Source organism: Symsagittifera roscoffensis, chromosome 2 (genome assembly GCF_963678635.1).
Source record: "Symsagittifera roscoffensis chromosome 2, txSymRosc1.1, whole genome shotgun sequence".
Lineage (NCBI taxonomy): Eukaryota > Metazoa > Xenacoelomorpha > Acoela > Convolutidae > Symsagittifera > Symsagittifera roscoffensis.
The window spans coordinates 46,092,406-46,113,647 of record NC_087063.1 but is presented as its reverse complement, the minus strand read 5'-3'; the positions used below and the strand labels follow the sequence as shown (position 1 = coordinate 46,113,647).

At 40.5% G+C, this 21,242-nt stretch overlaps 2 protein-coding genes across 3 annotated transcripts in view; one reads left to right on the top strand and one right to left on the bottom strand.

Annotated features, from left to right (window-relative positions):
- Positions 1-18,396, top strand: part of LOC134840336 (transient receptor potential cation channel subfamily M member-like 2) — a gene marked incomplete at its 3' end in the record, with an annotated part of 23,539 nt that extends 5,143 nt beyond the window's left edge. The window contains 7 exon segments of the mRNA XM_063856097.1: positions 2,300-2,463; positions 2,957-3,072; positions 10,297-10,522; positions 10,814-10,942; positions 17,098-17,255; positions 17,515-17,677; positions 18,206-18,396. Coding sequence (XP_063712167.1) covers positions 2,300-2,463; positions 2,957-3,072; positions 10,297-10,522; positions 10,814-10,942; positions 17,098-17,255; positions 17,515-17,677; positions 18,206-18,396 — 1,147 coding nt within the window.
- Positions 1-21,242, bottom strand: part of LOC134840748 (COP9 signalosome complex subunit 2-like) — a 545,309-nt gene that overhangs the window by 248,472 nt on the left and 275,595 nt on the right. The gene's annotated exons all lie outside the window — the stretch shown is intronic.

The following is a 21,242-nucleotide window of genomic DNA, read 5'->3' as shown; positions in this document are numbered from 1 at the left end:
GTTTTAAGTTATTTAAGAAAATTTTTATTGCCAAGGAAACATCCTCAACTTGTAAATCGACTTTTTTTAAGCTTAATTGAATAATATGCATCAATTTTTTTTACTCGCTCAAAATTAGAATAAATTAAAAAATTTTCACAATTTTTTTCAACACTGGAACAACTTTTTGAAAATTTTTAAATATTGTTCGAATCACAATTAAAAGTGTTTAATAATTATATATATTTCTTGGGATAAAATCTCTGTTATCATCAAAATAGAAAATTGTTCCATTTTTGAAAACAAATTTGCGGCAAAGGTTTGAAGGTTTCATCACAAGCGTATGCGCAATTTTGTTATGTTTGGGACGACTCCCTAAGCACGAGTGCCCAATACCATCATTGATGTCATAAAAGAGTACCAAAGGGGGGCTCTTTGGTTGGTGAGTGGGTCGAATCCGTCCAATAAATCCACTCCTGCATCAAGTGATTGGATGCAGTCAAGTTTAGGATCGGATTATTACAAAAAATAGCTGAATCAGCTCCCTTCTAAATGAATACTTTACAGATGTTTTCAGTAGAAGCAAGGTTATCGTTTTTTATTGCAGCATATCGTATCTGCCAAAGTAGATCTTTGGACTTTGAACTTTTTCTTCTGCCTCGACCAAGTTTTATTGCTGATTATCTATTCAATCTAGCCGCCTTATTGCATACTAATATCTCTCCCAAGTTTGATGAAATCATGGCCCGAGTTTTACAGCCCTCAATGTGAAGTTCGCCTCATTAACTTTCCTGGAGTGATAAGAGAACTCTTGTAATGTGAGAAGGCTTGTAAAATGAATGAGATATAATCTTGAGAACATCGGCAAGCATATTCTATTCTATCAAGTTACACTTTTTGGTGCTGATTTTGAGCCTACTTATTGAATTTTCAATCTTTTTGATTTGTTTCATTTCATGTGACATTTCATTTAGCAATCTTGGTTTCAAAAACCGAAAATTTATTTACGAAAAAGATTTCAGGCCGATAAAATGACACAGAAAAGCGAAGAAACACTGTAAGTAAAGAATGTTCCAATTATTTAATAAAATTTTTTTTTTCATCAGTATGAAAAATTGTATTTGAACCCGGCTTGAGTTCCAATTCATTTTTGCTTTTTACTATCCGTTAATGCGTCAGACTTAGCACAACAATACTAGTTAAAAATAATGGTTTCGGATGAAGTTCTTCGTAAAACATTAACGATATTGTCATTCTAAGTCAAAAAATAAAACTGAGCGCCTGATGCAATAATTGAATTGATTTATCAGCGCAAAAATGAAAATTTTCGTCGCTCAGCGAATTAACGGGCAAACTTATCAATAGAAACTTTCAGCAATTTTTGGAAAATTTGGAAACAGCGAATTAACGGGCAAACTTATCAATAGAAACTTTCAGCAATTTTTGGAAAATTTGGAAACTTAAATTGTCAAACTTATCAATGGAAACTTTCAGCAATTTTTGGAAAATTGGGAAACTTAAATAGACAAACTTATAAATAGGAAACTTTCAGCAATTTTCGAAAAATTTGGAAAGTTTTAAATTCTTTGTAACTTTATCCAAACCTATAAACCTATAATTTGGTGAAAATCTACACTAATCGTCCAATTTTATTAACTCAATTTGACGAGGGTAATGTAGCCGCAGCTTGGCGTGATTTTATTTTAAACTATAATGAAGTAATTTTGAGATATTGAGATTACTTACTTTGCGCAAGAGACCGAATATTCAGGCCCGACTTTTTTGTGATTTTCTTTCCGAAATTTTGAAACTTAAATTGTCAAATTTATCAATGGAAACTTTCAGCAATTTTTGGAAAATTGGGAAACTTAAATAGACAAACTTATAAATAGGAAACTTTCAGCAATTTTCGAAAAATTTGGAAAGTTTTAAATTCTTTGTAACTTTATCCAAACCTATAAACCTATAATTTGGTGAAAATCTACACTAATCGTCCACTATACTGAAGTAATTTTGAGATATTTAGATTACTTACTTTGCGCAAGAGACCGAATATTCAGGCCCGACTTTTTTGTGATTTTCTTTCCGAAATTTTGTGATTTTGTTCTCGAAATTTTCTCGAAAAATGTTTCAATAAACTATTAACTAGGTGCAATTTATAATTGGCTTGGCTAGGCATTTTTCAACAATGAAATGTTATTATAGATAGTCTAGTGGTGTTCGCTGTTTTTTTTCTGTATGGCTTAAAATTATTTGATGAGGAAGCTGTTAAATTGTTGCAGACATAGGGAACGAATTGAACTCTTCTTCTTTTTTATAGGTACAAGACGACGTTCGGTCTCATAGACCAGGAGAAGAAGATGTCCTTTTTCGAGCGGAGACACACCAGGAAGTTCTGTGTCAACTTCATCCCCCAGGAGCAGGGCTGGAGGGCGGGGCAGGGGGGAAAGTGCAAGTGCGGGTATTCGAAACAGGACCATCTACGTAAGTCAAACTGTTGTCTCCGTTTTCACTGTAAAGAAGGGTTTTGCGCTCTTCTAATCTCCGGTAAAAATTCTGTATTTTATTACGACAAGCTGGAATTAATGATGTATGGGCCCGATTTCTCTATTCGTCTTTCGAAACAGTTTTCTGCACCGCAGGCAATTTTTCAATAACGTTTTTTTTTTCGGCGCTCGCTCTCGCCTCCAAAAAGTTGCAGTACAACGCTACAGAAAAGTTTTAAAGAATATTGACAAAAAAACATCAAGTTAATACCTAAGGAAAAATGTGGCAATCCGAAATAAAAGTAGGGGTTCGTACCACCCCCTCTTACTTCTTGGCAGGCTTCTAAATAATTAAGTTCTACAATTTTTCTAAGAAATTGCTTAGAACAGGTTTGTTAAGCTTTGCAGCACAAAAAAAATCTCTGAAACTCGGAACCTTTTTCTTCAAATTTTCTCCGAGACGGTATATTGTAGCTGTGTTGTGATTGTAGCGCACAGTAGTGCGAATGTGTGGTCCAACTCACAGGAGTGGCGGAGGGAACTGCACCTGGAGACAGTGGACTATGGCCGCAGGGGATTCAACTGCAAACTCAAATTCATCAGTCAGGTAGTAGCTAGACTTGCACTAGCATTCAGAGACGCAGGTTCGAGCACTGTCACTGCTAGACTAAATTGATTATCAGCATCAGAAGGCGACGGCCCATTCATATTCAGACAATTCATATAAAAGTATACAGATTTTTCAGCCAGCTTTTCAAAACGCTAGAGTCAAAAGAAATAAAATCGGAAATGGAGTTATTTCTCGGTTAAGGTGGCCGATATCCGGCTGAAATAACGCGCCCAGTACTGACTCAAGACTGAAGGGTTAAAAGCAAATAGGTTATTTAGTAAGCTAGAACATGTATAGAACATGATTAGAATAACTGTATCGAATAAACACTGTATCGTGGATACACTGTATCGAATAAACAAACGTTTACAAACGCCTTTTTATATAGATTTTAGATAGAGGTATTAGAATAGGCTTTCAGTTTAGATAATGACTGTATCTTGTTAAGGGTGTAGTGCAACTGGATAAACGCATGAAATAACGGCACCACGCTGTGACCGGTTAGATATGGCCTTGACTAATGACATATGAAATAGCAATACATAAGTAAATACACATGATAAACATAAATAAGCATGGGATAAACGAGGTACCGAAGGTCGCCTCAAGACATTCCCCACGGGAGGAAATACTTCATCCTTAGAATAAGGATTAGAACAGCACTGAGTTTAAGTAAACACATAACAGGGCCAGCCTGCATAAAGAAAAACTGCGAATAAGAGAATTGCACAAGACTGGCAAAAGAGTTTAACGTTTTGATGTCTGAGTTTTGTCATATATCAGACTGAGTGTTGTTCTCGTTTGGCTCCTCTGTAAATTTAGTCTTCTTAAAAGGAGTCGCCTGCTCCTGTGCAATTAGACGCGGTCGCTGGTGAATGAGCTCGATACGTTTGTGAGGAGAAGTAAGAGTCACGAGGGATTTGACAGCCGAAGACGATTGGTCCGACGATGCCTCTTCTTCTACTGCCTCAACCGAGTGACGAAGAGGGTCGCCAAAGAACTTTGTAGGCTTTTTACTACGAGCTGAAGCCCTATTCATTTCTGAGCTGTCCGGAGCCTGAGTGGGCTTAGGAGCCGCCACCGCGGCTTCGCTATCTCCGGTTTCTTTGTCGGAGTGAGTTATCGACTGAGACGAGGTAAGAACGCGTGGGTCTGGCGCCGACGCGTTTTCGGAAGATTGATCAATGGCTGTCGCAGTCTCTTTTCCGGGTGACAGAATCACCGCAGACGCCTTCTCTGGTTTTATAGGTGGCACCTGAGCGATAGGATCTTGATCTGGGATCGGGGTCGAAAAGGTTTGGGTCGTTGGTTTATTAAGTTTTACTACTGAACCTTCACTAGAAGAGGAGTCGGCTGTGAGACCAACTTTTCTAGGGCCTGCGCTGGACTGAACAGGTTGTTGGCCTTTCGGTCGCAAAGACGACTGCGATTTTGGGGTGATTCTGCCTTGCGATGTGGCGATTCTATCACCCAGCGTATCCTGAATTGGTGAAGTGTCACGAAAATGTGATTAAACTTTAGACAAACATGATTCTGCCTGTGTACTTTTCCTCTGCTTATGATGTACTTATTATTTGTAATCTTGACGATTTTGGGTCTAGCGGCAATTTTATAGAGAGGTTTTCCGGAAAGTCGGTCTATAGTTTTCCTGAATACTCTGAAAACACGATTAGGTTTTTTGAGAAGTTCTTTTTATAATTTACTTGTTTTGGAGGCTCGACCCGAGTTTCGCATGACACTGAGACGCTGGCTATGTGACAACGCTGGGACGGCTAGATCTGAAGCGTGAGCGTAGAATCTGAGGTACTTCTTGTTAGTCCTGTCGTTAAGCTATTAGCAAAATCCGAGTGGCGAGTTGCGAGTTCCCTCATAACAAGTCGTCTTTTCTCCAGAGATAGATTACGTTTCTGTCGAGCCCAAGCATTCGCTTTGGAAGGTTCACTCTCTGCCCCTTTTGAGCCAACCGAGAACATCGGGTCAAGTCGTGGTGACACATGATGGTTGGAACTGCCGCTAGGAACCACTTTAACTCTGTCTCTGCCATAATATTGGCTCGCCATTTAGGCAAGTTCCACTCGAGGGAGGAGATTGAAAAAAATGGCTTCAGAGAGTTCAGTATTAGATTTTCGTCTGAAATGGAGCTCAAAAGAAGACTTTTTGAGGACAGATTGTTTGTCTTCGAGTATTTGTTGTAGAGTAGGTTTTAGGTTAACAAAGTTAGGATAGATTTTTTTAGTTTCCAAATTGCTTTTGATTGTTTGAATTGTGCGTTCGACCAAACCATTGCCTCGACGGTCAGCCAAAAGTGTAAGAATGTGTTTTTATCCCTCGTGGATCACGAATTTGACCAATGATTTCCTTATTGAATACGGATTTGTGATCCTTTCGAAACGACTGTGGCCAGAAATAAATGCGAATTTACGGCGTAAAAATTTAGCGAAATGCAGTTGCATCTCTTGGTTAGGGAGCGACAACTCCAGTAACTGCTTAGAGGAATCAGATTTTAAGGTTGATTTTAGATTCTTACCAAAAAGGGTAGATTCTTTGCTGTCTTCGCAAGTGCTGATGATTCGGCAATTCAGGAAATGCCACCAAGTACACTCGGAGGGAGACATCATAGCCTCCCGTCCAGATTGAGATGGGTGAAGGTGTGCCAGAATGGCCGAACGCAACTGTTCCGTTCAGCTTCATTCTATGATTCTGTGTCAAGTTCATCCCTAGTAGCAGGACTGGAGGGTGGGGCAGGTGGAAAAGTGCAAGTGCGGATATTCGAAACAGGACCATCTACCTAAATCAAACCGTTTTCTCAGTTTTCACAGTAGGAAAGGGTTATGCGCCCTTTCAATATCCGGAAAAAGTTCTGTATTTTATCACGACAAGTTGGAATTATTGATGTATGGGCCCAATTTCTCCATCCGTTTTTTGAAACAAATTTCTGCACCGCAGGCAGTTTTACAGGAATGTTCTTTTTTTTCGGTGCTCGCTCTCAGTTTCAAAATAATTGCAGTACAACGCTACAGAAAAGGTTTAAAGTAGATTGACAAAAAACATAAAGTTAATACCTAAGGAAAAATGTGGCAATCTGAACTAAAAGATGGGGTTCATACCGTCCCCTCCTACTTCTTGGCAGGCTTAAAAACAATTGAATTCTACACTTTTCTAAGATTTTGTTTAGAACGGGTTTGTTAAACTATGCAGCTCAAACAAAAAATCTCTGATACTCGAAACGTTTTCTTCAAACGATCTCCGAGACGGTATATTGTAGCTGTTTGTTGATTGTAGCGCACAGTAGTGCGTATGTGTGTTCCAACTCACAGGAGTGGCGGAGGGAACTACACCTGGAGACAGTGGACTATGGCCTCAGGCGATCCAACTGCGAACTCAAGTTCATCAGTCAGGTACTAGCTAGACTTGCAGTAGCATTCAGAGACGCAGGTTCGAGCCTTGTCACTGCTAGACTAAATTGATTATCAGCATCGGAAGGCGACTGGCCAGCCATTCATATTCAGACGATTCAGTTAAAAATTTACAGATAATTCGGCCAGCTTATCAAAACGCTAGACTCAAAAGAAACTAAATTGGAAATGGAGTGATTTCTCGGTTAAGGTTGCGGCTGAGAAGAGGTTGACGAGAACGTCTTAAGAAAGGTTTGCAGATTGTTTTGCTCGAGAGTGTGGTCAAGAAATTTTATAGAACTTTCAGATGTATTCATTGATGTATTCATTTCATGAGTAAAGGGAGAGCAAGTTAAAGATAGAGGATCAGGTCGGAGACCATGTTTTCTGGCGTTGTTCAGTATTTACGATTTTCAGTTTGCATATTGGGTTGCTGCTGGCGTAGATTTCTCACGCATAAGTCATTCCCCCAGTGGCAAGCGAAGAGAGAACTTATTTGCTTACTGCAGTTTGATTGGTCGTGAAGGAAATTGAGCGACTCGTGGCCATCTAGCGACGAGCTAAAAAAAATCACCAGTTTCAACGCACGATTGTGATTGGCCGAAATTATTGGTGAATATAGAGCCGCCCCATTGTGGAAAAAGTCGGCCAAAGAGTTGTGCCATGTAGGCGGTTAGTACCCATAAATTAGGCTCTTTTAAATGCTCGAGGCACGCTCGCAGACCGCTGTAACTTCCATCCCATTTTGTTCTCGAGTTTTTAAAGGAGCCTTATTTATTTGTGCTTAGAATTTTTGCTATCTTTTGTTGATTATTATAAAATAAACTGCGATTCGTTCTTTCCCCCAAAAAAAGGATTGCCGACCGCAGGCCTTCAATGACGCTCGGAAACGGACTGTAAGTTTATGTAGATCTGGTATGAAACGTTGCAGTTTATTCAACGTTCCCATTAAAGAACGTAATTGTTTCAGGGTTCGAGGGGGTTTGAATGGCTTGATGGAAGCAATTTTTGAAAACCTTGGTTTGTAGCCATTTTCGTTGATTTTATAGCCTAATAAGACAAATTTTTTTATGGAAAATTATTATTTACTGTATTTCAATACCCATCCTTCATCGTCTAGTCTACGCATCAACTTGTTGAACAGCATGTTGTGATCCGAGACTTTCCTTTTGGTCAGGATTGGGATATCATCGAAGTAACAGATCATCCCCTCTAAACCGTTGAGCCTTCGGGAACTCAGTGGGCATGTTTGTGAGTCCGTTGAACCCCGTCTTGAACCTTTAAGTTCCAGTAGCCTCTCCACATAGGATGCTGAAGTTACAATGGCTGCTTGTTAGATCAGAAAGAGGTAATTGACTAACAGCGTAATTAAGAATTGGAGATGTGAACAACACTTGTCCCGGGACTTCTTTAGTAAGGATCTGAGCAGCGGAATTAATGAGTTCGTGCATATTGGGCACCTGATACTAGTTTTTCCAGATTTGGTTGTTCATAGGCTTCGCGTTTAGGGCTAACTGAGCAGAATCATCTTTCTTTGCGGTCAAGGCTATAGGGGCAATAAAAGGATTAGTCGTACAATTTAACAATTTTTCTTTATGTTTGCCCTTGACCAAATTTTTTTATCTCCTTTGCCAGCCGATCTTGAATATGTATAGAAACTTCTCGAATTTAACTTGTCGAGAGGTTAGAGGTGACTTGGAGTTGTTAAAAATTTTATGACACTTCGACCGACCCATTTTATTGAAAACATGAGCGTATCTTTTTTGTGAAGTGATTTAGCCAAAACTTGGAAATTGTGTCCACAATTAACTCCTCTGTCACTGAATCATTTTCTACCCTCTTTGTTTGGGTAGTAACTATCCCCAAATAAGCAAGTTTAAGCCAAACAGGTTGCGAGTTTTGTTTTCCGACACTAAAAACGACGCGGAGTCGACTTTCCAACCCTTGGGTGAGACCGGAATTATGATAGTGTCATACAGTTTGACAGTCATTTTTCAATCGAGCGACATTTTTGAAGATGAGGTTATGGTTTTTCTGGAGAAGTAGGATTGCCGTACGTTGGTTGAGATTATATACAGGACTACTCGTGTCCAAGATAGCTTAAAAAACTCGTTTGCGATCAAAGTTGTTTGCTGAGGCTGCGTGGTTTAGCTGAACCAGACTGAAGAAGTTCATGCTATTCATCTGTATTGCATCCTCCATCATTAATACGTCCTGTTTATGTTCACTTTTGTAATTGACGTCGATAAAATTACAATCCTCTATGATAGACGGAGAGGTAAGACCTCCGTCCTCTCACACCAGATTCGCCCCTTTCTTGGAGGAGTTGCAACATTTGGCAAAATACCCTCGTTTCTTACACAGATTGCAAGTAACTTCCCTTGCGGGACACGGTTTCCAATGTTTCATCGAGAACGGGTTCCGACAAAAACAGCACGGCTTGATGTAGTCGCTACTTTCCCCTGTTTTGAAGTGCGGTTTGCAGAGCCTCCCTTACCACAATAACCACTTCTCCCGGATTGAATCAAAAATGTCGGTTCTTGCTTAATCATGGTTATTCCTGAAGTCTGATTATTGTGGGGGTAACAATGTTTTGACATGTGCTGAGGTATTTGCTCCTTTCTCACATTCCAACGCTAGTTTTAGTGTTTTGTCGATGTTTTCATAGCCTTGATTAGTTGGCGTTGTACTTCGACGTTGCGAACTTGTCCGATGAACAGATCATTCAAATTTTCGCACTCTTGAGCCTAAGGCCAATTGCTAGTCGCGCGTAGAAGGAAAAAAAGTAACTATTACCAGCATAGATCTCGTGTTATACAATTTGATGCTGTCCACCGTATAATCACGAGCAGTTTAGAATAATGCTTCGCACGCATCGTGCAAGTCTTTGAAAGAGCACACAGGTTAAGGTGTAGATTGGAGTCTGTAAAGCGTTGCTTTCCTTCATTTCTCAAGCAAAAGAGTAGTCGTGATTTGAGGCGACCCGCTGCTTCATGATAGAACGAGTTCTGACCAATGCGAGGGCCTTTTCGTCGACGCTCTGCGTTCCACTCATCAGTTCTCCTAACAGCCGCCTGATCGCGGAGAACACATGCGTCTCGGGCTACTGCGTCTTCGGTAGCTGCCTGTGTCTATGGTTTTGGGGGAGGCTCGTCGACAATCAAAGCCGGGTCAGCCAGTACTTCGTTTGGAATAATGACACTATACCGGTTGAGTAAACGTTTACAAACGCCGTTTTAGATAGACTTTAGATAGAGGTATAGAATAGGCACTCAGTTTAAATTTTGACTGTAGCTTGTTAAGGATATCGCGCAACTTGCTAAACGCATAACATAACGGCACCACGCTGTTACCGGTTAGATATGGCCTTAAGTAGGGACATATGAATTAGCAATACATAATTAAATAGACATAATAAGTATAATTAAGAATAGGATAAACGAGGTACCGAAGGTTGCCTCGTGATACCGGCTCTAAATTTCGTACAGATTCCTTAACTGTGTTGGCAAGCTTGCAACATTTTGGCGCGACTGCGGCGGTCACTATTGTTGGTTGTATTGTCTGCATACTTTTGACTGAATCGTCTGAGTTTCATATCGGTTGATACATCTCTGGTGCTCGACGGTTTTCCATTCATTCCAATTATTTTTAAGAAAGAAACGCTTTTTTGAAACGCAAGGCAGCAAGGCTTTTTATTTCAAGGTTATTCACGCGGTACCACAATTATATCCGAAGTTGGCCATGCTGTCGTTGTGGAATTTTCTTCTTCTTCTAAGTTGGAGCTTGTTTGACGTCATCTGTTTTAATTTTTACCGATTTCTTTTAGATCGACAACTACGACCACACAGCTGATTTCACAGTGATTGCTGACGACTCCCACCCGGAAGTGGCGATGGAGCACCTGCTCTTGGACTGGCACCTGGAACTTCCCAACATCGTCATCTCAGTGGCCGGCAGCGAAAAGAGTCTGGGTATGATAGCCAGACATGCCACCAGGTTCAAGACCGCACTGCTCAAGACAGTCTGTTGCACCAAGTGTTGGGTCATCACAGGTGAACAATGAATGGTTTTTTTGGAATGGCAGCTGTTTTCGACACTCGAGAAGTCTTTTGGTTGCCCCTTTTTCAAAAAATATCCCAAATTGATCCTAATTTTGATACTTTTTAGTTCGTTCATACAGAAGCAAGGAAACTAAAATTCAGGAAAGCCTCAATTTCAACAAATTTGAAGATGAGACACATCACAGTTTTTGATGAAAAAGAATTTTTTTGAAAAAACTAATTTTCAAATGCAACCTTCAAAGTATCTAAATTTCAAATAAGAAGTTCTAATTATAATTGTAGGGGGAACGTCCAACGGCGTGGACAAACTAGTTGTGGACGCTCTTAGAGAAGCCCAACTTCTCTCGTGGATGGGCGGAGATGCTCCCAAATTCCGCATTATCGGGTTTGCTAACTGGAACTGCGTAAAGGGTAAGTTTTCTGATTTAACAGACAAGCATAAGACTGAGATGTTGAAACTATGAGCCTTCGGGGCTATTATTTTCGCTGCATAAACGTTGCGTTAATTTCTAAAATGATAGGTTTTTTTTTGTTCCGTTCACGAATTAATTTAAATTTAACTTTTTGTTTTGATTTAATTTAATATTTTAATTTTTTTTGTTCCGTTTACAAAAAAATAACGGGAAGCACATGTGAATGTCAGATGAGTTGAAGTTATATATAAAATTCAAGCACTTTCAGTTCTGGTGTTATCGATGTCAATTTCGAGTAAATATTCTCGGTGTCGAGAAAAACCGATTCGATTGTTTGTTAAGAAAAACTTAGAGCAAAGAGTAAAGTCCCCTTTGTATTTAATCATTTTGAGTTAGCTATAATACACTTATGATACGTTAAAAAACCATTGCCAGTTTTTTCAACCTTGCTTTCAGTCCCTTTACCTCATTTACCTTATAAAAAACTTAAACTTTTGTTTTTCCACAAAAATAATTAAGGATGGAATTATTACTAATACTTGATTAGAGGATGCTTGATATCTCTTTTGTAGTCATCAAACTTATGGCGTATTCAGGGACGGATCTAAGATTTTCTCGAGGGGGCGGATTTTCAAAAACTTTTTTTTTAGATCCACTAAATTGATTTGCTGAGCTCTCCCAAATCACTATAAAAACCTGATTTTGACCAAAGTTTGTGCGGCGCAGGCAAATTTTAGAAAAAACTGGCCAAAAAATAGGCGTTTTTAGGCACTTTTTGGAAAATTTTGACCAACAAATCAAGTTTTTTGGGCGCGCGCTCCTCCCTGAAAATTAATACATTTTGGCGCCCAAAGGCGCCTTTAGAAATTTTAGGCTCCGTCATTTTGACGGCAAAAATGGATACCTCAAAAGAGTACAAAAGGGGACCCTTTAAGTCGGCAGGTGGTCGAATCCCTGAGTGAGGGGGGCTTCCACCCCCCTTCCCCTAAATCCGCTGCTGGGTGTATTTATGAAGCAGTGTCAAAAATGTGCATCCGCGTTGAACGAAAAAAAGCTTTGAGGCCAAACAATTTTCTCAATTTCAACGTTTCAGAGTATTTGTCAATACAGCCCGTTTTTTTGATACAGCCCATTAAGAGAATTAGATAAGCAAATTATTCCACTCACGCATGCGAGAGACTTATTGTTGAGGTCAGACCATCTCAAGGTCAGACAGATTAATAGAATCATAATCAAAACTGATTAAACTCAGACAAGGTCAACTAGCGACCTCAAACTAATTAATTAGTCTGTATTTAATTAACTGGTAATTTTGTGATGCTTAGTTTGTCATGTCATTTGTATTCACTTCTTTCAATTCATTCTTCAACAATCACTGCATTTTCTCAATCCTTAGTTCAAACCTCAGTTTTTATCTCAGTCTCTAACACCAGCTCTTAATCCTAGTTGCTCTAAATCTGAATCTTAACAGGTTATGGGCCCAGACTTCTAAATTTTTTCTTGTATTAGCTTTTAGCTAGCAGCCTTAAGCAACGATAGACTTGAAACTGGCGGCTTTTGGTGGAGAGTCTGAAGATTTTCCTACTTGTTCGACGAAGTTTGTGGCGCTGATGCACACCAAGGGCCTGTTCAGGTCAGTGATGGGCAATCATGATCTGCCAGAGGCTGAGCCTACTCTCCCGGAGAGTCCGAATGCTGATCAGCAGGCAGCCTACAATTTAAGATGCAGGAGCGAGCAGTGTTGATCCAGCAGAGGAAAGACAATCAAAACACTGTGTGGTCCCACCTGGCTCTGGTGCTCCACAACGCCACTTTGATGTACATAAAGATCAACTGCGTGGGAACAGATGGCTATGGCGATGGGACGAAGGCTTGGAAGCTGCTTCAAGAGAAGTTTTGCAGTGTAGAGAGGCCGACGGTGGTCAGTCTAGTAGGTCAGCTTGCGAAGCTGCACCTAGGATTAGAGGAGGATCTGGACGACTACTTCGTTCGCTGTCAAGAGCTGGTGTTGCGGTTGAGCGAAGCTAAAGAAGTAATCACGGACACACTGTTCAATGCTTTGGTGATCAATGGGCTGCCTGACTGCTAAGAGCATTTTGTGGTGCAAGAGAGCTTTCAACCAGCCAAGACATTTCCAGAGCTGAGAACGAGGTTGAGGAACTACGATGACTCGAGGAAGGCTCGGTGTGAAGAGAGGACTGGACATGGTCATATAGCCATGCAAGCTGTGAGGAAGAAGAAAGGAGTGTCAAGTAGTGACTGCTATGTGTGCGGTCAGAAGGGTCATATGGCAAGGGACAGCAAATCCAAAAGTGACAGCGGACAATCCAAGTGGTCGAACGAAGCAAGTGGGTCAGGAGCAAAGAGGCGAGGGTGCTTGAAGTGTGGGCAACCTGGACATTTCGCAAGGGATTGCAAGCAGGGGAGGACAGGGTTCTTCAGTTGTTCTGCTGCAACTTCATTGAAGGGAGACGCCCTCATTAGGGATACGGAATGCAAGGATCATGTGGTGCGTGACAGGGCTTTTTTATCTAGCTTTGAGAGCTGGACCGAAGAGACAACGGTGGATAACTCCAACGGCACTCTGTCAAGGATTGAGGGCAAAGGATCAGGGGAAGTGGATATCAGGGACTGCCATGATGCTGTGAGGAGCTACAGTTTTCACAATGTGCTGTTTGTGCCGAGCTACAGTGTGAACTTGATGAGTGGACAATTGAGGGGATGGAATAGGTATTCTTAGACTATTTGTATGAGGAAACTTTTGGTAACTCACTCAGAACTACAAAAAAACGTTGACTTTTGTATTTTGCTAAATTATTTTGTGTCACAAATTTAGCTTGTCGAAAATCAAGGTTTTTTATCAGGTTTTTTTTATCAATGTGCTGTTTGTGCCGAGCTACAGTGTGAACTTGATGAGTGTGAGCTCAGCTGTGGCTAGATGCTCAAGCTTCATTTTCGCCGCAGATGCGTCACATCTACTGGCACCAGATGGGGAACAGCTAGCTGTGAAGCAGCGCGGCAATCTTTTCTTCCTTGAATGCAAGTTCAACAGAAATCCGATGACTCTAGTGACGAAAACAAGGAGGGATACCAGTGATGCAATGTTGTGGCCCCGACAACTGGGGCACCTCAACCAGTGGGATTTTTCATCGCTTGTCAATGTGGGCGAGCTAGAGTTCTTTGAAGTGTGTAGAGCTTCTAAGATGCATCAAGTAGCAGCGCCTAAGAAGACTGACAGCAGAGCATCGGCAGTGGGGCAACGGGTCTTCAGTGACATTCAGGGACCTTTTGAAGTACCGAGTACACATGGTGCTCGCTATGCCTTGAGCTTCATCGACGGCTTCATTCGGCTGGCTGTGGTCAAGTACGTGGTGAAGAAGAATGATGCTCTACTGCAGTTCCAGGAGTTTGTGGCTGAGCATGGAGCACCGAAGTGCCTGCGAACTGACAATGGAGGTGAGTAATTGTCAAATATATTTGGGAGATTTTGTAGAGAAATCCAGGTGAAGCAAGAGTTCATTGTGCCCAATACTCCCCAACAGAATGGTGTAGCAGAGCGCTACAACAGTGTGATCACCGAGATGACTCGATGTCTGCTGGCCGAAGCAAAGCTACCGAAGATTTTCTGGGTGCGAGCAATGTCGACAGCTGTGAGGGTTCGCAACTTGTTTCCCACATCCAGCAACGAGGGCGCCTTTCGCCGACAGAGATGCACTATGGGAAACCATCAAAAGTGAGCTCTTTGCGCGTGTTCGGTGCCTGGCGTACTATCTGGATTGAGGCAACAGACGGAAACTGGATCCAAAGGGCGAGAAAAGAAAATTCATCGGCTACGACGAGGAGAGCAAAGCCTACCTGCTGATGGATCTAGAGACAAGACGAGTGGTGCGAGCAAGAAGCGTGACATTCAATGATAACATCATTCCAGATGACTTCATGGCTTACAGTGAGCTATCACAAACCCTGGAGCTATCAATCGAGGGGTGCATTGATATTGAGCAACCAAGCACGACGAAAACCAGCGAAGCACGAAGCGCACCAACTGAGGGTGTTACTGCAGATTCAGTGGGGGCTACTGAGTTAAATCAGGTCGAGGGGGAAGCAGTAGAGTCAAATTCTACTGATCATCCAGTGCAGAGGACAATTAGGACAAGGAACCCACCTATTCGATACGGACAAGCCTATACCCATGCTTCAGTGACTGGAATTCAAGAGTCAATGGGCTATTCAGAAGCAGTCTGGACCCAAAAAAGAGCAGTGGCTGGCAGCAATGGCTATAGAGGTGAAGTCTCTAGAAGCCATGGAAACATGGACACTTGTTGATAGACCAAAATCTCGAAAAGTTTTTCCTGGACAATGGGTTCTTGCTGTGAAGAGAGATGCGATGGGACAAGTGGAGCGGTTCAAAGCCCGATACGTAGTGAAAATGCTCATGCAAGTGGAAAGACTTGACATCAATGAGACGTTTGCTCCGTCCTGTACACCCGAAACAAAATAGATACTGCTGGCTCTGGGGGCACAAGATGATCCTGTACTTCATCAGATGGATGTTAAGTCAGCCTTCCTCAACTCTTCTCTAGCAGCGACAGTGTACATAGAGCAGCCAGAGGGGTTCAGCAGCGGTAACAGCCAAGTGTGCTTGCTACAACGAAGTCTCTACGGGCTGCAGCAGGCTGGAAGAGACTGGTATCAGACGCTGAGCACTTTCCTACTTGATGAAGATTTCGCTAGAAGCAGCAACGACTTCTGTTTGTTCACAATGAGGGGAACAAACAATGCAATGATTTATGTGCTGGTTTGGGTAGATGAAATCATCATTGGGTGCATATTTCAAGATGAAGTTGACAAGCTGAGGAGCCGTTTCTCCGAACGATTCAAGATGGATGACAGAGGCGCATTGTCCTGGTTCCTGTGAATGCAGGTCAAGCAGTCACCTGGGACGGTAACAGTAATTCAATCTCGTTACATCGACGACTTCTTGGAGCGTTTTGTCCTTGCTGAATGCAAACCAGTGGGCACACCAGCCGCCGTCAGCGCACAATTGTCGAAGAAGGGCTGCCCTGAAGCTGGGTCAGCAGAGGCAGTATCCGTGAAGGCTGAGGACTAATGAGCCTTGTGGGCTCATTATTGTACATAGCTAAGCAAACAAGACCTGATATCCTAGCAACTGTGACGCAACTCTCTCGTTTCCTGGAGAATCCGGGAAGGCTGCACTGAGTGGCTGTAAAGAGGGTTCCTCGTTACCTGAAGGGGAGCAAAGATTTGGAGTTGTGCTACGCTAAAGAGAGAGGCCGGTGGTGTAAAACTGTATGGATCCGCAGATGCTGACTGGGCTGGAGATTTCGATGATAGAAGGTCAGCTACTGGCTACAGCTTTCTTTTGCAGAAGGCAGGGGCAGCAATTAGTTGGAGCACCAAGAAGCAACCAACTGCAGCCATATCTACCAGTGAGGCTGAGTACCAAGCAATGGCAGCAACGGTTCAAGAGGCTCTATATCTGCGATCACTGCTCGATGAGATGGGCGTAGTTATTGACGGACCAACTGTCATCAACCAGAGCTGTATCAAGATGTGCAAGAATCCTGTGATGCAGAAGCGAACGAAACACAACGATGTGAAATACCACTTTGTTCGAGAACGAGTGGAAGATGAGACATTTGAACTCCAATATTGCCCTACTGAGTTCATGGAACCTGACTTGTTAACAAAAGCCCTGAGCAAGGCTCAGTTGGAACAGCATCGCCGAACCTTAATGGGTTGCAGCCTGACATTGGACAAAGCCAATTCAGCCTGAGTGGGGGCGTTGAGGTCAGACCATCTCAAGGTCAGACAGATTAATTGAATCATTATCAAAACTGAATAAAGTCAGACAAGGTCAACTAGTGATCTCAAACTATTTAAGTAGTCTGTAATTATAATTAACTGGTACTTTTGTGATGCTTAGTTTGTCATGTCATTTATATTCACTTGTTTCAATTCATTCTTCAACAATCACTACCTCTTCTCAATCCTCAGTTCAAACCTCAGATTCTATCTCAGTCTCTAACCCCAGCTCTTAATTCTAGTTGCTCTAACTCTGAATCTTAACATTTATAACAGTGTCGATGAAATGAAGTTCTAGGCTGACTTTCTAGGAGTTTGTTTTTGTTTAAGGACACGAGAAGCTGGGTCAGATGGTGTACGTGGACCCCAGAGTGACTGGCGAGTATGTGGTGCAGAAGAATAGTCTCACGGAGCTGGAGTTCGAACCCAGTCTGAACCCCATGATTTCCCACTTCTTGTGCATCGAGGGGGGCTTGAAAGGAAAAAAGGTCAGAAGCAGTGTTTTCATTCTCAAACTCGTCGATTTATGTGCACGAATCGAACTGGCAATGGAGTTTTTGAGTTAGTTATTGACAACCGTGGCATTTCAGTGTTATATCAAATAGAGTTACAATGCAACGTCACAAGCAGTTTATAAACGAACTAGCAGATGTGAAAATTTCACAAAAAAGTTATTAAATTGCTCAAAATTTCCATAGAAAAAATGCCATTGCCTATATCCTATTTTGAATTGTAGAGTGTTGATAGGGGCAGGAAGTGTTTGTGCGGAGTGCGGTTGAGGAGACGCTGGCAGGGGCGGCGGAGGAGGAGGCGGTGACTGGATTCAGTGGGTATGGCATCCCCACAGTCCTCATCCTACTCAAGGGCGATTTCGATGTGTTCGAGAGGGCTGCAAATGCTGTGTGCAAGGGTAAGTTACATATATTTATGCTCGGAGGAAAGATTCAGAACAGAGTACGTATAAGGAAGTTTCTCGACAACTTACTGGTAAAAATCTCGTTGCCGCCATCTAAATAGACCCACAACGGGAAAAAGTCATTTGTCTTTTTTTCACAATTTGCGTTATCCTTGCATATGGTTAACTTCTTTTCTAGTCAAGCTGCTGGGAGGCCCAACCTGAAGGTTAATTATTTGGGTTGACATGAGCGCATATAAGCTGATGTCTTACTTGCAAAAGCTCAAGTGATTGCTGGACACCATCACTACCGGTTTCCTGTCAGTTTGAATTCAGATGAAAATATTGCTATCATTTTATAACACCACACAGTATAATTTAATCCGGGCATTTGTAGGTTTTAGATTATACTTTTGAGCGTGAAGTATAACAAATTCTTTGAATAATTACCAGATACTCAATTTATTTACCTTCGACAGATCAGCCAGAAACAAATTGAAAATTCTTACCTTTGATACTGCATCGAATTCAGTTTTTATTTAGGCATCGGCATTGTGATCTGCGAAGGCCTCGGAGGAGCTACAGACATCCTGTACTATGCTTTCCGGATGTCCAGCAAGAACTCCCCCTCTGTCATCCTCTCCCCGATCCAACAGTTGAAGGTGATGAGACTCATGGAGGCCATGCACAAGAGGAAGCTACTTTCAAACCTCTACTCCAAAGAACCATTCGAGGTCCGCTCCACAGCATTTTTTCCAAACTTAATTTTTTTCTCAGCTACTCCGACTGAACTTCGAATCCATCCCATCACTTCGTAAATATTCCGCACAAGACGACATCTTTTTGGTCTGATTGATTGTTTTTCTTCTACTGAGCAGACGTCAAGACAAAATGCAATAACTTCGCGTCCAGGCAAAATTCAAGCAAAGCCTACCTACTGCTTTTCATAGTCAACGTTTTGTAATTGTTGGTTCATTGTTCCGACTTTCGTAAGGGAAGTAACGGAATAATTGTGCTCGGTGTGGGTTTTTTTCTTCAGACAAACTTCGACATTTTAACTAGCCATTTTTGACGGAACTTTTTAATATGTAATTCAATAACTATTGTTGTCTTGAGCTTAAATTCTAAAAGATATTTTACCTGTGATTATTTTTCGTAAAGTAATGAGGGTTTAAAGATGGCCATTTTGGCCAATTTGGGGACAATTAACGCTTGATAAATATTTCGCGCTATTAATGCGTAAGCGAGATTTAATCCGTCTTATAAATCGTTCCAAATTATTTGAAGGTAGCTTATATGCATGCCATAAATGATTTGTTAATAGGTGCAAAATCTATTACTTTTTTCTTAATATGACGTGTGGGGTATGGTTTTTACAAAATAAATCTCAAACTAACAAAAAATTCAGTTTTTTACTTTAATTTTTTCACGTTATTACTGCTCCATAGACTTTAAAAAGCAGTCGAATCGGTCAGGGCTTCGCCTTGATACGAGTTGCTCGAAATTACTGTAAAACAAAGTTTTTTGTAATTTTTTGTCACAATGTGTGATAACTATCATTAGATTTACTATAACAATGATATAAAACTGCAGCTAATTTTAGCGTTTCTGTGTTTTGTATTTGAGTTCTGAAAGTATCTTTACTTCATCGAACGTTTGTAAAATGTTTTTAGTTATTTTTTGTAAAGTAAATGATTTTTTAAAGTTTCAATTACAGAAAAAAGGCTTCTAGTTTCGGCTACATGGTGTGACAGAATTTCGTAGAAGAGTCAAGGTGTACAGGGTAGAGCACGGACACAAAACCAGAACGAAAAAAAATCAATCTAGTGTTATCGAATTTAGTTCTCATTCAGTTTTGATCAATTTTTGATAGCTTTTTTTAGTTTTGGAACTTTTAAAACTTATTTAGTTTCAAAAAAATAATTAATGACATTTTCCAAACGTTCGATGAAAATGTAGATATTTTCATAATTCAAATGCAAAACTTGCAAACTCTAGATTTTTGTGCCAAATCATCGCTAATGAAAACCTAATGATAGTTATCACACATTGTCACAAAAAGCACAAAAAATGTTTCTTACATTAATATTGAACAGCTCAGAAAATCAAATGCGTCGACAAATACAAAACCGTATAAAAAATTGGCTATGATAAACAGTGCAAAATTTTGCTTATTAATACATAGCGAATAGAAATTTGGAAAGTATTAATCAGCCCAAGAAATCCAAAAGGGAATGATACAAAAATTTTCAGCTTTCGAATTTCGGAGCAAAAACATTTTTTCACGTTCAAAATACTTTTTTTGAATTTCAAAAACTCTATCAAACTTTTTTTAACAACGATGTTCAAAGAATTTATCACGCAACAGATTTCTTGAAATTCAAGAATCTTTTAAGAAAAGGAGTTTTCGATAAAAAATGACCCTATTAGAGAAAACTCATTAAAACTCATTTCTCTTGTCAAAAGTAGTTTTTTTCCGCTAAAAATTCTGAAATTTAATTTTTGTAACGTCTGTGTTTTGTTCCGCCTAGCAATTTAATCTTGGAACTGAATTAAAACCAAACAAGGATAGCCGATTGCTGTGCAAGCAGAATGTGCCGACCACATTTTCAGAAAAAAAAGCTTTTTTTCTTCAAATTAGTGTCTTTTTTGTACGTCGTGAGATGATACAACTATACAAACCCGTAAAAAGTGAATTTGTCATGAACGATTCTAATGGTCTTCAAAAATTAAACAAAAAAAATTCGAAAACTTTTTCAATATTTTTAATTATATTTTTGCACTGAAAGTTTGAAGTTTTTTTGAAAGATAATTTTTGCCAACGAAGAATCACATCTAAGAAACGTTACTCGATTGCTTCACTCGCTCGAAAATAGACAAAAAAATCAAGCATTTTAAACAGGTTTTTCTCGACACTACGAAAAAAGTTTGAAAGATCTTTCTGAATCACGACTAGAAGGGTTTTAATAAGATGTATCATTCGACCCAGTCCGATTATTTGTGGTACCTGATTTTGCATGGAACACAAAAAAAGTTGAAAAAACAAAAACGGCTAGAGATGTGTAATTTTTAGCCTCTTTACACAAGGGTGATCGGATCACACACCCGAATACCAAATTCCTCCCCGTGATCGGATCACATTTATAATCAACAAACCATTGAAAGCCTTGGAGAATCATCTGATGGTTCTATGTTTTGTTACTTGTTAGAGAGCTCATTGATTTGTGATTGGCGCCTGATTATTTACCACAGCAGTGCTACAAGTTTAACCCAATGCTGATCTAGTATCCCTGTTTTGACCGCATATACCATGGCATAAAAGTAGTAGCAAAGAAAGATCTATTTACGGTCAATGTTTTCGCGAGTATTCTATGAAATGTTGCTTTCTAATTGAAATCCTAGCTGTAGTTCATCATAATTTTTTATGATCACATTGATTACCCTAAGCACACCTAAATGTAAGCACACCTAAAATCAAAATATTGAAAAAAGTCCGGCCTCGACCAGAGTTTTTTCGCCTTTTTGAAGGGGTTGAGGAAAAACTTATTCTTATTCAAACTAGATAAATTTTAAAAGATTG